The 13,643-nt window shown below is 45.8% G+C and overlaps 2 protein-coding genes across 2 annotated transcripts; both read right to left on the bottom strand.

The window, feature by feature from the left end:
* Nucleotides 1-2,358, bottom strand: LOC123113386 (uncharacterized). The gene is made up of 7 exons (XM_044534607.1): nucleotides 2,048-2,358; nucleotides 1,859-1,953; nucleotides 1,519-1,639; nucleotides 1,317-1,435; nucleotides 1,031-1,220; nucleotides 793-939; nucleotides 1-439 (listed from the first exon to the last, which is right to left on the bottom strand). Exons 1-7 carry the CDS (start codon nucleotides 2,285-2,287, stop codon nucleotides 149-151), a joined length of 1,203 nt encoding a protein of 400 aa, XP_044390542.1. The 5' UTR covers nucleotides 2,288-2,358; the 3' UTR covers nucleotides 1-148.
* A 180-nt stretch (nucleotides 2,359-2,538) lies between these two features.
* Nucleotides 2,539-8,022, bottom strand: LOC123113387 (mitotic checkpoint protein BUB3.3). Its single transcript, XM_044534608.1, has 9 exons — nucleotides 7,570-8,022; nucleotides 7,162-7,292; nucleotides 5,738-5,820; nucleotides 5,128-5,382; nucleotides 4,839-4,911; nucleotides 4,352-4,432; nucleotides 4,196-4,274; nucleotides 3,473-3,573; nucleotides 2,539-2,831 (listed from the first exon to the last, which is right to left on the bottom strand). The coding sequence occupies exons 1-9, from the start codon at nucleotides 7,663-7,665 to the stop codon at nucleotides 2,762-2,764; spliced, it is 969 nt and encodes a 322-aa protein (XP_044390543.1). The 5' UTR covers nucleotides 7,666-8,022; the 3' UTR covers nucleotides 2,539-2,761.
* Between the last annotated feature and the right edge of the window lie 5,621 nt (nucleotides 8,023-13,643).

Genomic DNA, 13,643 nt, shown 5'->3' with positions numbered 1-13,643 from the left:
TTACCATAGAAACAATATATATATATATATATATATTTATCTATCATGTATTGATCAACGTACGACAACACTAGCCAGTGAAATTACTGAAAAGCTCATAAAATTGGTGCATTACGTTTTGTACAAAGAAAAGCTTCGACTCACTGACTCATACTTTGGTCTCTAAGAAGTAGGTCGACGAAACAGCCAGACCAGCCGAGTCGAAAGTCCGCACGAGCCGCTGCCTCTTTCCTGGTGATTCCATCCAACAAAACTCCAAATTAAAAGGATCTAACTGCTCAATGCACTTGCTGATGTCTGATGGATATCCCATGTACATCCCTCCAGGTAGCAAAGTAATCTCATATCCTCCATCAAACTGAAGCAAGTTGCTATTCGCTACTCCTGTCCAGTGGATCGTTGTTGTCGTGCTAGTTCCGGTTTTCGTTGATATATTATCCTATGAAGATAAGAAACCATTGATACAAAAGTCTTTGAACAAATTTATATATATATAGTCTTTGAAGAAAATGTAGCAATACTTAGAAAACATTTCTTCCGCAGTACCTTTTGACATTGAATAAAAAAATACTACATAATTTTAGCTCGTCTAACCAGGAATTATTTTAGTGCTTATAAGACACACTGTTATGTAATAGATGTTGATGTCCGCATGGATAAAGATAAGACACCAATCCACGCACGCCATGCAACCCTTGAAATCCATTAGCTACAAGTTCAGCCCCAGTTATCTAGATCCATTTTTCTAAAACATTTGTTGGAGTTACCACTACCATAGACTCCGAAACATACCTGAACCAGCTGACCATTATTGTCCATTTCAAGGAGGACAACCGTATCAGCTTCATCGAGCGTTGCTCCATACACCCCGCTCCTCTTCGTCACAGAATGGCCCTCCCACCTTCCAAGCAGAGCATTTATCCTATCGTTGCTGGGATTCTAGTGACAAAGGATAAACGGTATACCTTTTCATGACCCTGTCGTAAGTTCATCGATACGAAGATTACAGCACTTGACCATGAGAACTCACCTCTGGATCATCAGTTGAAGAGTGTGTAAGTGGCACTATGGAGCCCTGATTTTCATGAAAAACAATAAGTGTATCGAGCACTCCATTTGGGTCCATTATGTGGAAAGCTCTTACTCGACCATTGCCATCAAGAGAGTAAATACAATTCTCACAGACAATAGATGGTTTACGAGAAGGAATCTTCAAGTTTCTGTATGAAGTCAAAACAGATGCAGTGCATCATACTATAAGGGCATCATATAATGCAGATAAACGCCGAAGGTAGTGGAATCATAATAATGTTTACCTGGGGGATTCTTCACCAGTGTCATCTTCTCCGAGCACACCGGCTCGAAGGACAGTCTCCAGCATTCCAGCAGTCTGATATCTCAACGCAAATGCCTTCTGCTCAGGAAAGAACCCTATCTGTGCACTAAACAATATAACCCCTTAGGAATGCTCGGACCTCGGAGCCAACACAAAATAAATGTCCACGAACTTCAGCCCACCTGCTGATATTTATCTACAGTGAACATGTTAGTCTCCTTGATCTTGTACTCCGCCCACTCTGGTTCGGGATCCTCCTCGTCCGCAAATGTTATCCCGGACGTAGCCTGCTTGATATACAGCCTACAACGAATCACAATTGCAGATACATCATTCAGGGATCAGGGTCCGAGGATAGGATCCACGCAAAAAGTAGCAATGTAGGCCCTGGATGGTCAAAATGCTTGCAGAAATCAGCTTAGAGCTTGACTTGACTGAAGATGCAGAGGAGTGAACATAGTAACTGAAGCAGAGCAGGTGGGGGTGTAAAAATATCAACATCAGTGTCACCGGGAGCATTACGATTGCATGAGGCTGATGAGGTTGCCCTCCCCGTAGGTGCTGGCGGACAGCCGCGTGCTGATCTCCTGCTGAACCCTCCCGTGCGCGTCGAATTGCTGCACACAGACAAAAATACTTAACCAAAAATTACGGACCCGGAAGCAGGGAGGCCTTGGGGGTTATGAATGGCGGAGGGCGGCGCGTACGTACGTAGAAGATGCCGTTCCACTTGCCGACGTTGAGGTCGAAGAAGCTGCAGAGGTTGTCGATGCTCATGGCCTCGTCCTCGTCCACCTCCGGCGCGCCCGTGACGGCCGCCCGGGCGCAGAGCCGGCCGCGCCGGAGCTGGGGGAGGCGATGGTGGGGCGGCGCGGCGCAGGAGCGTCGTTGGCTCCGTGGATGCGGGACCGCGGAGGCGGCCAGCCGGAGGCCCGCCAGGGTTTCCGCCATGGCCAGTGGGGGAACGGAGTGAAGCGGGAGGAGAGAGGCGTTCGTGTTTTTGCGTTGAGCTGCTCTCTGAACCTTATCGATTCTGACCCTCGCCGTTGGTAAAGACGTATTGCAACCCAAATACGTATCCGCCATGGCAAAGCGTGTTTTTTCTTTTCCTACTTCTAATCTGGTACTATGCAGTTTCTAGCGTTAAAAGGAAAAATACAGCGCTGCGCCTGCAGGATCAAGCTCAACTCTACACTTGCATCTGAAAAAATGTCACAACTCTACACAACTGCATATAAAATACAATCATTTGCTCGAGTCAAGGCAAGGCACACCAGGATCCTCGCCTATGTAATGTGACAACAAAGCCTAAACATACATACAACAAAACACAACATACGATGGCATGAATGCTACTCTGCCCAGCTCAATAATGTTAGAGCTCGATTAATTGTATCGGTCTGGGTAAGAAGAGAGCTTCTACTCTCAGGGAGACTTCTTCCTTTTGGAATCCCGCATCGTTTCGATAAATATATGGTGCCCCTCCACCTCCAGCCTGACCAACAGAAACAAAACACACAAGGGTGTTAACTGCTTAACAAAAAAACGGACTAGCACGTGCTTTCTTCTTATACTCCCTCCGTTCCAAATTTCCAAAGTTGAACTAAAACCACGACGAGTAATTTGGAACGGAGGGAGTAGAACCGAAAAGACAAGGGAGGACACGCCAGTGACCATAGTGCTACAACAGATAAATGCCATATTCCAGATAGAAGCGCAACAGACACCAAACCCAAGGCAGATGCCAATCATAAGCCCGCAATGATCAATGTGCACAACACCCGGGCTAAGACTAGGGCAACTATGTAGCCAAAATCAAGAGAGGGTATTTTGTCGACGGGGTAGCAAGAACAATGTTTAGCATAAAGTTTCAGGCTGCCAACAAGCTCAATAATGATGAGGAAACTTTTTTTGTAGGGCCCAGTCAACATGTGCACACTGCACATTAAACTTGCAAGTGCAGACATATCTAGTCGATGCTAATCTCATTTGCAGTCATTTTTCATGCATAACTGAATATAGGTGAAGGCATGTGACTGTTACTAATGGTAGTTGTTGTGCTTAACAAATTCAAGATGAATAGAATGTTACTAATGATAAAGCAATAAGAAGATTTGTGATTTAGTAGCCACTCACACTCTGTCTGCTCCTTGATGAGTAAAGTTTGAAGCAACTGCCAAAAGTTGGCCACTATGGTTATACGCCATTGACACCACACTGCCCGAAAAGCTAGGAAACTGTACGGGTGACATGATTATACTTTCAAGTTACGAACCGAAGAACAAAAAATGAAGTACAGTATGTGATAGTAAAAATACAATTGAAAACAAAAGTAATCACAGGCACAGCCCAAAAAGTTTACTTTTATGTTTAGTTGTTCATGGCAGCATCAATCATGTAATACGTGCAATCTTAAGTCCAGATATTTAGCAAGTGTTCAGTACTTAAGAAACCTTGTGAAGAACTAATGAATAATATTGATCAACCAGATGTTTCTCCAAAATATAACAGAAACAGCCCACTTCTTTCAGTTTGCAGAATATTGTGTTCTTCTAATGGTAGTTTTGTATATTTGTGTAACATATGTCCAATGTGTATGTAAATGTGAAGTAGTCTTTTTACAATGGTTTCTCAGAAAAATTATACTAATAGGAATGGTACTCCTGCCATGATGCTCATATTTCCAATCTATTCACGACAGTTAGCTAATAGATAAAGTTTAGCAGGAGGACCTTGGGTAAGACGCCACTCTCAAGTGATGTGACACGTTTAGTGAATTTTCCACCCCATGTAACTACTTCCTTTTTAAGTCAAGCAGTATATAATCAAGATGTAATTTTTAGAAGAACCAGATATTACCTCAAGCAGCTTCTTTTTTGATAAAGCATCCCAAGCAATGGCATATCCTTCATTATCTCCAGTAACAAAAGTTTGCTTGCTGCCAACCAGAGCATACAAATTTAATTTCACTTTGAGAAGCATTGTAGTAGGAAAATGTGCAATTACAGGACTTACGATGGATGAACTGCTATACTATTTATGGGAACTAAACTGGATGTTCCATCTTTTGATCTTGGGTGACATCGAAATGTATATCTGCAAAAGCATAAATATCTCAAGAAGTTACATAGGTAATTGGTACTTCAGTTAAATCTACTTTGTTCTAGGCTTAGATTAGTCCCTCTACTTTAAAAATGCCAACTATGTTCCACAGTCAGCCCTTCGGTGAATGAATATAAGATGGACAGGAAACTGAAGCAAATGAGCAACTTATCTACTTCAGATAGAGGTTACATGACATACTCAGCAATTTTGGCATATAATGTTACTCATGTTGATTTCGATTTTATTGCATTTTACATATATGCATAATAGATACCTCCATTAGTAACAAGTGAGGCAATATGAGAAAGAGACCTAAAATGTCAATTACGGCTGTACATCATCCCAATGCAAATAAACCGGAAAAAAAAGAGAGCAGAAAGGAAGTACCAAAACTAACCCCATGTCATTGTCTACTTTATGGTCAAAATACTTCAACGCAACAGTTCCATCCATAGATCCAGCCGCGTAACCTAATAAAAAAGGTGTATCCAGCCATCAGTCAGAAATCAAGATATCTGTAATTAAAAAACAGCTACTTTAGATCAACAAATAGCACTTATTCAAGTCATCAAGCATTCAACAAAATATGTATGTGTATATATACTAGACTCCACCATCTTCCCTTGCACGATTCTGCTTCAAACATAATAACTAGCAGTTCCTAAAGAAACGTGAAATATCCATACCGTTCCACTCTGCAGAAGCACAAAGACACCGTATATGATGCTTCAGGGGGGAATCTCTTGCCTTAATCGGCGCTGTTAAATTCCTCATGTCATACCAGTAAACATCGTTCTCAACTGTGACTAATATATACATGCCACAGACTGAAAGTGATACCACCACTGAATCTAACATGAAAGTGTGGTTAGCGTTTACACTTCTTGTGTGTGTATCCCAGAAAAGTAACTTCTTGTCAAGGCTAGAAGTTACCAATTGACCTGAAAATAACATAAAAGGTACTATTAGTAAATGCAAGCTCCAATGGTAGAAGTAAATACATTAAGAAGCAACTTCGACTGTTTTGATTAATGAAAAAAATCAGTACATAGATATTTTGTATTAATCAGTAATGTCATAGTTTACAACTAAAAATCTATGAAGCTAAACCATCACTTCACCACCATCCCAGTGGTACTGTTTGAATTGGGCATTAAAAAGCTCACGTTCATTGTATAATTTCCTATTCAGTAAATGAGGATACGATACACACTGTTTTATAAAGGCATCTAATGCTCCAGGAAAAACACCCAAGAAATTGGAGAGGAGATCATTAAAATTGGCAATGCAACTGACCAGTAATCTGGGAGAACTCAGTGCTGACAACCACATCGTCATGCAGACCCACTGTATCTTGAGCCCCTGAATCCAAGTCATACCTGAGAATATTCTCATCAGCGTAAATACTAATGCATGTAGTTCCCATATAAAATAGAGAAGGCCAGGATTGAGACATTATTTTTTAGTGCAAAATGTAAAACAGCAGTGAAGGGGGCACACCAAACTTTCCTACTTCAGTTCTGATGTATATTCAATAGTGTTAATGCAGTGAAATTGTAGAAACCAAGGCAGTTTATCTGTTTGGGCTTGTTGGCTTGTAGAGTTTTACTTCTGAATTTCATGTAAGGGATGGTTGTTGGAATCGAAAAGAAAATTGGTGGAGGAAGGGCTGAGGGCTGATGAAACTAGTCATAAATCCATGCATCTGCTTCATCTGCACGGGCTAGTTTTTCAAGGACAAACAAACAGTAAAGAAATGGTGTGCTTACAATGTGGCATACAATTGCACATAGGAATGTGAAATGTAGAAAAAACATGTTAATACATTTTCAGAATATTACTCTTCAAAACTAGAAAGAAATGAATCAAAATTAAAAATAAAAGCAATTAGCATAAGTTACAGTTGATCCAGTATAGGCGTGGTATTGTTTGTTTCTCGCTTAATGCGGAAACTTCTGCATCTATTTATAAGGCCAGATGGAAAGAAGGTACACACAAATAGATATACTGGAGATAGGGAAGTGATTGCTTCATGTTCTGAACATTACATTTATACACATATGACAGAAATAACTCAACCGGGATTCATTAAATCTAACATGTCGATAAATTGGATCTTCTAATTGCCTCCATCGCCACTATTTGATCTACACTCTTTTCTCTTTTCTATATGCAGTTGGCATGCAGCATTAAATTTCAACTTTCTTCTGCCCAATACTACCTAAAACAGATAGCTAAAAGCAAAACACATAAAAGTGACTCAAACAAAACGTATTATCAGAATTCCACCCATAAAGCCAAGCAGCTCACATAGATGGGATTACATTTGTTTTGTCTAATATTTTTCATTTCCATTGTATACTTCAATTTATCTGCTGAAATAAAGTACATAGATATGTAACTGAAATTATTCTAATTTCAGAGTTTACCTTAAATAATTACAAAGGTAAATAAGACAATTCCTACTGCCATACTCTGAACAAATTCTACCAGGCTTTATGAAGTGTGAAAGTCGATACAAACAGATCTTCTAGTTGGATGGGTCAGATTTTATTTCTAGTTTTGTCTCTTAGAATTAATATGGAGCCTCGAAGGGGGCTGTAATCAGAATAGAGGACAGTACCCCTACATTTGGAAAAGAAAAAGGGTACAAACATTATGTTTCTGTCATGCTTAAGTACATGGATTTCGTGAAGTGTGGCAACTAATTGTGTTGATACCTTATTACAGATCCATCTGAACCGCCTGCGAACGCCACAGACTCATCCTTGAAGCAGCAGTCCAGAAGTGCTGCCTCGGAATTCGCCTCCAGCCGGAGAATGGATTTGTCCGCATCGTACAGCCGCAGCCCCTGCAGAACAAAGTTCCACGCGAAACTCTGTCAGGCACCTCCTCGGCAAAGATAAAGTGCCCTAATTTCATCTCAAATAAATGCATCAAATTCGGAAGCCGGGATGAGCTAAATTGGGCAAGAGTTACAGCGAATCTGCCCAAAAAATGTTGGACGAAACACACACTTGGCAAATTGCGCCGCCCTCGAATCTGAACAAACCACAAGTAGAAGCGTGCTACTACCACCAAGAAATGGCGAAGCCAAAAAAGATAAGGAGGGGGGAGAGAGATCTCACCGAGTCCCAGGAGGAGACTATGAGGTTGTTGGAGGACGGCGCGAATCGAACCCTGGAGACGGCGCCGGCGCCAGCCGCCAGCCCTCGCCTCGCCATCGCGCGGTCTCAGAAAGTAGGAGCGAGGGTTTGGGAGTTTTGAGTTCTCCCGGCGCGCTCCTGTGAAGATGGCAACGCCGCCGCTTCTTGCCGCTACCTTCCCCCGAACAGCTGGCTGCGGCGTCCCACAGCGATGGAAGAGACGGCGGGCGCAGGCGGGGGCGCGGAGGAGTTGCGCCGAGCCGGAGCGCTGCCGTCGGCCGCGGCGTCCCCCGGAGTGGCGGGGAAGGCGACGGAGCACGCGGGGGTTGGCTTTTGCCTCCAGAGGGTGCGGCGGCGGTTGGGGATGAACGGGATGCGCGACGGCGGGCGCGTCGGGTGAATTGAATTTGGGTCGACCTGGCGGGCGCGGGATGGCTTGTGTTTCTTTTCTCGTTCTTGAAAATTTGCTCATTCGCCACAAGGGTAAGGTGGTATTTTCATATGCATAGCCAACTGTATTCTCCATACATTGGTTAATTCCACACCTAAAAACTTACTGTAGTTGGAAAGAACTTGATGTAGTCGTAGGCTCGTAGCTACTCCTCTATTAGCTAATGTTTGCCTATTTTCCCAAAGTAACGAGTCTTCCAAATTGGAGATACCAGAAAACGGCTCATGTCACCCGTGCCGCCCATGTCTGGCGGCACGGGGAAAACCCTAACCGCCGCCGTCAGTAGGCCTCCCCCCCCCCCCCCCCCACACACACTCGTCGCCGTCCGGGGGCCCACGCGGCAAAATTGTGCTGACTTCAGGGAGGTGGCGGCACGGCAGTAAGAGCATCTCCAGCCGTTGCCCCCCCCCCCCGAGGGCGCGTAAAATCGCCGCCTCGGGGCGAGTCGGCGCTAAACTCAGCGTGGGGGCTTACGGATTCCCAGCCGCCGGCCCCAGGGTCGCCCCCAGAAGCCTTTTTTAAGGAATTCGGCAAAGTTCGGCAAACTGGACAAATATTCAGCTAAAGTTCGGTAAACTGGACAAATATTCGACATTACATAACAAAGTTTTTTTTAAAGGTCGCAACTACAACTACGGGGCGAAGAAGTCGCTGAGCGCGGAGAAGTCGCCGACGTCGCCGCCATCGTTGCCGTCATCCTCGTCGGCCTTCTCCTCCTTGACGCGTCCGCCTCTGCTGGACCCCTGCCCGGCGTCGCCCTGGCGGACCGGTGGCGGCGGCGCGTCATCGTCGCTGTCGTCGAGGACCATGACGCCGCCCTCATCACGGTCATGGCGCCGAGCGGCGAACTGCTCGTAGGCGCGGCACTGGCGCTCCAGCTCCGTTCGCGCCCAGTTTTCACGCGCCCACTTCAAGGCCGCCTCGTCGTCGAGCTCCTCCTTGACGCCGCCGGCGAGACCTGGCTCCGTCTTCACGACGGCGAGACCCGACTCCGTCTTCACGACGGCGAGGCCCAGCTCCGTCTTCGCTTTGATGTAGCGGGGAGGAGCCGAGGAGGAGGCGCACCCTCCGCCCTCGTTGATGATGATGCCGGTGCTGCGGGTGCGCCGACCGAGTGGCGTCTCCACTGCAGGCTCGGCCTTGACGCCGAACACCGCCGGCGAGCTGGAGGAGTGGGAGGAGGAGCGGGAGGAGGAGTGCGAGGAGGAAGACGAGGAGGAGCCGAACCTCCTGGGCATCCATTACCCGGCGCTCCAGCGGGGGACCAGGGCGGCGGCCGCGGCAGGGTATGCCAGCGGCGGGTCATTGTCGCCCTCGAGGTACTGGAGAACCGCGTGGTGCGTGCGGCCGGGGGCACCCCACTATAGGCGGCGCCCCTCGTTGTTCTTGATGCCCATCACCACCGGCGCCCCGTTGGTAGATGCCATCCGATGTGCCTGCCAGCGCTGGAAGTACACCGCCCACGACTCGTGGTTGTCGGCGGCGTACCGCGGGAGAGCGAGCTGCTCCTCCGTCAGCGACGCCGGCACGCGGTCGACCTCGGCGGCGAAGAGTTGTCGGGACAATTTAAGCAGAATAAAATATCTATTATCGATTTTTTAGAATCGAATTAGTCTATTTTTTTGCTATTTTGTACTGTATAATTCCTTTGTGTATGGGATCATTTTCCCCGAGGGTTTCCAATCAATGGGGGCGTAGTATAGGTCATTGTTTTATAGGCTTTCTCATATTCAGTCGGAAGAGTTTAGGTAAGACTTTCAAAGAAAGGTAATTTTCCCAACCAATAAGTATTGGGCTCCCAAGTAAACAAAGCAAAGGATCAAGTGACCAACATGCTGCGGAGCAGCCAAGTAAACCCAACAACCCATCCCAATCCTTGCTTTCATTGAAAAAGGTGAATTTACTCGAATATTCGTTCAATGACTCAATATTTAGTAATCAAATCATGCGTCGGTTGGTTAGTGTATCACGACCGGGGACACCTGGCACTGACTCATTCTTGTCTACTTCAAAACTGAAACAGATAGGTTGTCTTAAAGATCATTTCTATAGTGAGAAGGAGGAACTTTCTTACTAAGGCAACTCGTAGATTTTAAACACGAATTTCTAATCTTAGTAGGAGCTTTCCAAAGAAATAGCTTAGTAGCCACATTAGCTGCGCTTGGGATGATTTTAGGCACGGCGTATTCCCTTTGGCTATATAATCGTGTGGTTTCTGGAAATTTAAAACCCGATTTCCTCTATAAATTCTCTGATCTAAATGGCAGAGAAGTTTCCATATTTCTACCTTTTCTTGTTGGAGGGGCGACCGTCCATTGAACTACCAAAAAAGGGTAAACCAATGTGATCATGACATTGTAGGTGCTTGCCATGGGACGGATGTGACTTCCCTCATAAGTAATGGGTGGCATAGCCCGTAGCAGAAGTCACCTTTTTTATCCATTTCTTTATTACCCCATAGGAGCCCACCCTGGTGGGATCGAGAGAAAGAAAGGACGGGGGTCTAGTTTTGCTTGACCCCTCTTGACGTTGCTGGTCATCCCAACTCGTATTAGCTATCGAAAGTCGTACTTACTTGACATTCCCGTATGCCATAAGTCATCCCTACAGAAAGCACCAGGCACAATAACCGGAAGATGGTCTTTTCTCACTCTCCCTGTAGTCAAGAAATAGGGAGTATTATGACATGTTTCACTGACATCAGCATTTTTCTCTCATCCTTCGCCCGCTATCCATCCTAACTGCTCTTTCCAATTCAAAAACCACTAGGCATAGAAGGAAATCTTTCCCAGTAGAAGGTTCTCAGTAATCAGCAGTGGGAATAAGCCCTTCCAGTCTTTTTCACCTAAGAAGGTTTTGGAGGAGGAACCTATGGGAACGGAAGTCCTGCACCTTTTTCGTTAGAAATCAAAAAAGGTGGAATGTGGAGCTAATATGGCTGGCTACAAGTATAGCCAAAGAAAGATGAGACGAGACGGACTGTCAGAGGACGCAACGGGACTACCAGGGGAAAGCCTGCGCCAATCAATCATCACTTGCATAAAAAAGCCCCTTTTCCAATGGAAACCTGGGGAAATACAATTGCTCAATCCATATGATTTCGAAATAGCGTCTAAAGTGACTCTTGCAATTTCACTGCATGCAAATACCATAGTGACTTGGCTTTGGGGTGGTTTCTCCGTGGACAATGCCACCTTAAATCGTTTTTTTAGTCTCCATCATTTACTCCCCCTCATTTCCTCTAAATGGTAGAGAAGGAATTAGAATCCAGTAATAGACTCCATGTCATTATGCAAAAAAAACATAGTATCAGAAGCATATTGCAAATGACTAATCCCCCTGGTATCAGATGTGGTACCAAACCTCTAATCACACCTGCTTCCTTAGCTCTATCCGGAATTGCAGATAATGCATCACCTACTAGGTGAAAAAGCAAAGGAGAAAGAGGATCTCCTTGCCTCAAACCTCTGAAAGTAGAGAAATATTCTCGCCAATCTCCATTCATATTCGCACACACTTTGCCTCCTTCCACTGTGCCTAAGGAGAAATTGCCACCGAGTGACGTGCCAGCGCTACTACTTGATTGAGTGCTAGCATGTAGCTGTGTTTTCAGCATCGTTTGTGGCGCCTTCAGCCACAGATCCTTCTACTGTCCTAGGCGAGGGAAGCAAGGTAACCAAGTAATCCTCTTTCTTGTGCTTCAGCCCTATGAGGATATGGTGAGAAACGTGGAACATGTGAGAAAATGTATTGTGCCATTGAGGGGAAGAGCTTTTCTTTCCCTTTCTCTCGTCATCACGCCAACATACACAAGGCTTTCCTTCACAGGGCCCCACCTTGACTTGCCATCATGGCTACACTCTTTTCATCAAAGCAACTCTTCTTAAGAAGACCCTGTTGGGGATCGTTGCAGAAATTAAAAAATTTCTACGCATCACCAAGATCAATCTATGGAGAGACTAGCAACGAGAGAGAGGGGAGTGCATCTTCATACCCTTGAAGATCGTGATGCGGAAGCGTTACAAGAACGCGGATGAAGGAGTCATACTCGTAGCGATTCAGATCGCGGTTGATTCCGATCTAAGCGTCGAACAACGGCGCCTCCGCGTTCAACACACGTACAGCCTAAGGACGTCTCCTCCTTATTGATCCAGCAAGGGGAGAGGAGAAGTTGAGGGAGAGCTTCAGCAGCACGATGGCGTGGTGGTGGAGCTTGCAGTTCTCCGGCAGGCCTTCGCCAAGCACTACGGAGGAGGAGGAGGTGTTGGGGAGGGAGAGGGCTGCGCCAGGGGAAGGGGTGCGGCTCCCATGCGCCTCCCCACCATATATAGGGATGGAGGGGGCTGTTTTCTTGTCCTCCAAGTCCATTGGGGCATTGGCAAAGGTGGGGGAAAGAAATCTCATCATTTCCCTTCCCCACCAATTGTTATCCCCCCTTTTTAGGGATCTTGAGCTTATCCCTTTGGGATATGAGCTTATCCCACGCAGGCTGGCCGAACACAGCCTCAATAATCTGAAAGGATACAAGCCAGTCAATCAGACTCTTAGGCGCTTCTCAGAGCCTAAGCGGCAAGCCATGGGAGAAGAGCTAGCCAAGCTACTCAAGGTCGGATTCATCAGAGACATTAAACATCCAGATTGGCTAGCAAACTTGGTAATGGTACCAAAGAAGGACAAATCCTGGCGCCTATGTGTCGATTTCAAGGACCTCAATAAGGCTTACCCTAAGGATCCCTTCTCCCCGCATTGATCAAATCATCGACGCCATCGCAAGACACGACTCATTGTGTTTCCTCGACGCATACTCCGGATACCATCAAATCAAGATGGTGGAGTCCGACCAGGCCGCAACGGCCTTCATCACGCCGTACGACCCCTTCTATTTCAAAACCATGCCTTTCGGGCTCAAAAACGCCAGCGCAACCTATCAACGCATGATTCAGACATGCCTGGAAAAACAAATCGGGAAGACAGTCGAGGCCTACGTAGACGACGTGGTCATCAAAACAATACACGTTGAAACTTTAATAGATGACTTGAGGCTTACGTTCAACAATCTCCGAACATACGACATCAAGCTTAACCCGGAGAAATGTGTCTTCGATGTACCCTCTGGGAAATTGCTCGGCTTCATCGTTTCCAATAGAGGAATTGAAGCAAATCCAGCAAAAATCCGAGCTCTGTCACAGTTGGCTATCCCAACAGACCTCAAGCAGATCCAGAAAGTAACTGGATGCGTGGCTGCCTTAAGCCGCTTTATCTCCCGCTTAGGAGAAACTACACTACCTCTTATCGCCTTCTTCGATGCACCAAACACTTCGAGTGGACAGATGCTGCCACGACCGGACTGGAAGAAATAAAGGCACTCTTGGCCAAACCCAGTCCTGACCGCGCCAAATACTGGCAAACCCATGCTATTATACATAGCCGCAACAAACCAAGTTGTAAGCGCAGTGCTCGTCATCGAACGAGAAGCAGACGAACACAAGTTCCCGCTCCAAAAGCCGGTATATTACGTGTCCACTGTCCTCACTCCATGCAAATCTCGGTACCCACACTATCAAAAGATAGTGTACGCGGTCTTCATGGCATCCCGGAAACTACG

Source organism: Triticum aestivum, chromosome 5B (genome assembly GCF_018294505.1).
Source record: "Triticum aestivum cultivar Chinese Spring chromosome 5B, IWGSC CS RefSeq v2.1, whole genome shotgun sequence".
NCBI lineage: Eukaryota > Viridiplantae > Streptophyta > Magnoliopsida > Poales > Poaceae > Triticum > Triticum aestivum.
This window is presented reverse-complemented; position numbering and strand designations above follow the sequence as displayed.

Excerpts from the sequence above, each read along its gene's own strand:
- LOC123113386 (XM_044534607.1), bottom strand. The coding sequence starts at position 2,287 with ATGGCGGAAACCCTGGCGGGCCTCCGGCTGGCCGCCTCCGCGGTCCCG. Across the intron at positions 940-1,030 it reads CTTCAACTGATGATCCAGAG|AATCCCAGCAACGATAGGAT; the intron begins GTGAGTTCTCAT and ends CTTTGTCACTAG. Across the intron at positions 440-792 it reads ATAATGGTCAGCTGGTTCAG|GATAATATATCAACGAAAAC; the intron begins GTATGTTTCGGA and ends TTATCTTCATAG.
- LOC123113387 (XM_044534608.1), bottom strand. The coding sequence starts at position 7,665 with ATGGCGAGGCGAGGGCTGGCGGCTGGCGCCGGCGCCGTCTCCAGGGTT. Across the intron at positions 7,293-7,569 it reads TAGTCTCCTCCTGGGACTCG|GGGCTGCGGCTGTACGATGC; the intron begins GTGAGATCTCTC and ends TTTGTTCTGCAG. Across the intron at positions 2,832-3,472 it reads CATCAAGGAGCAGACAGAGT|GCTGGAGGTGGAGGGGCACC; the intron begins GTGAGTGGCTAC and ends TCTGTTGGTCAG.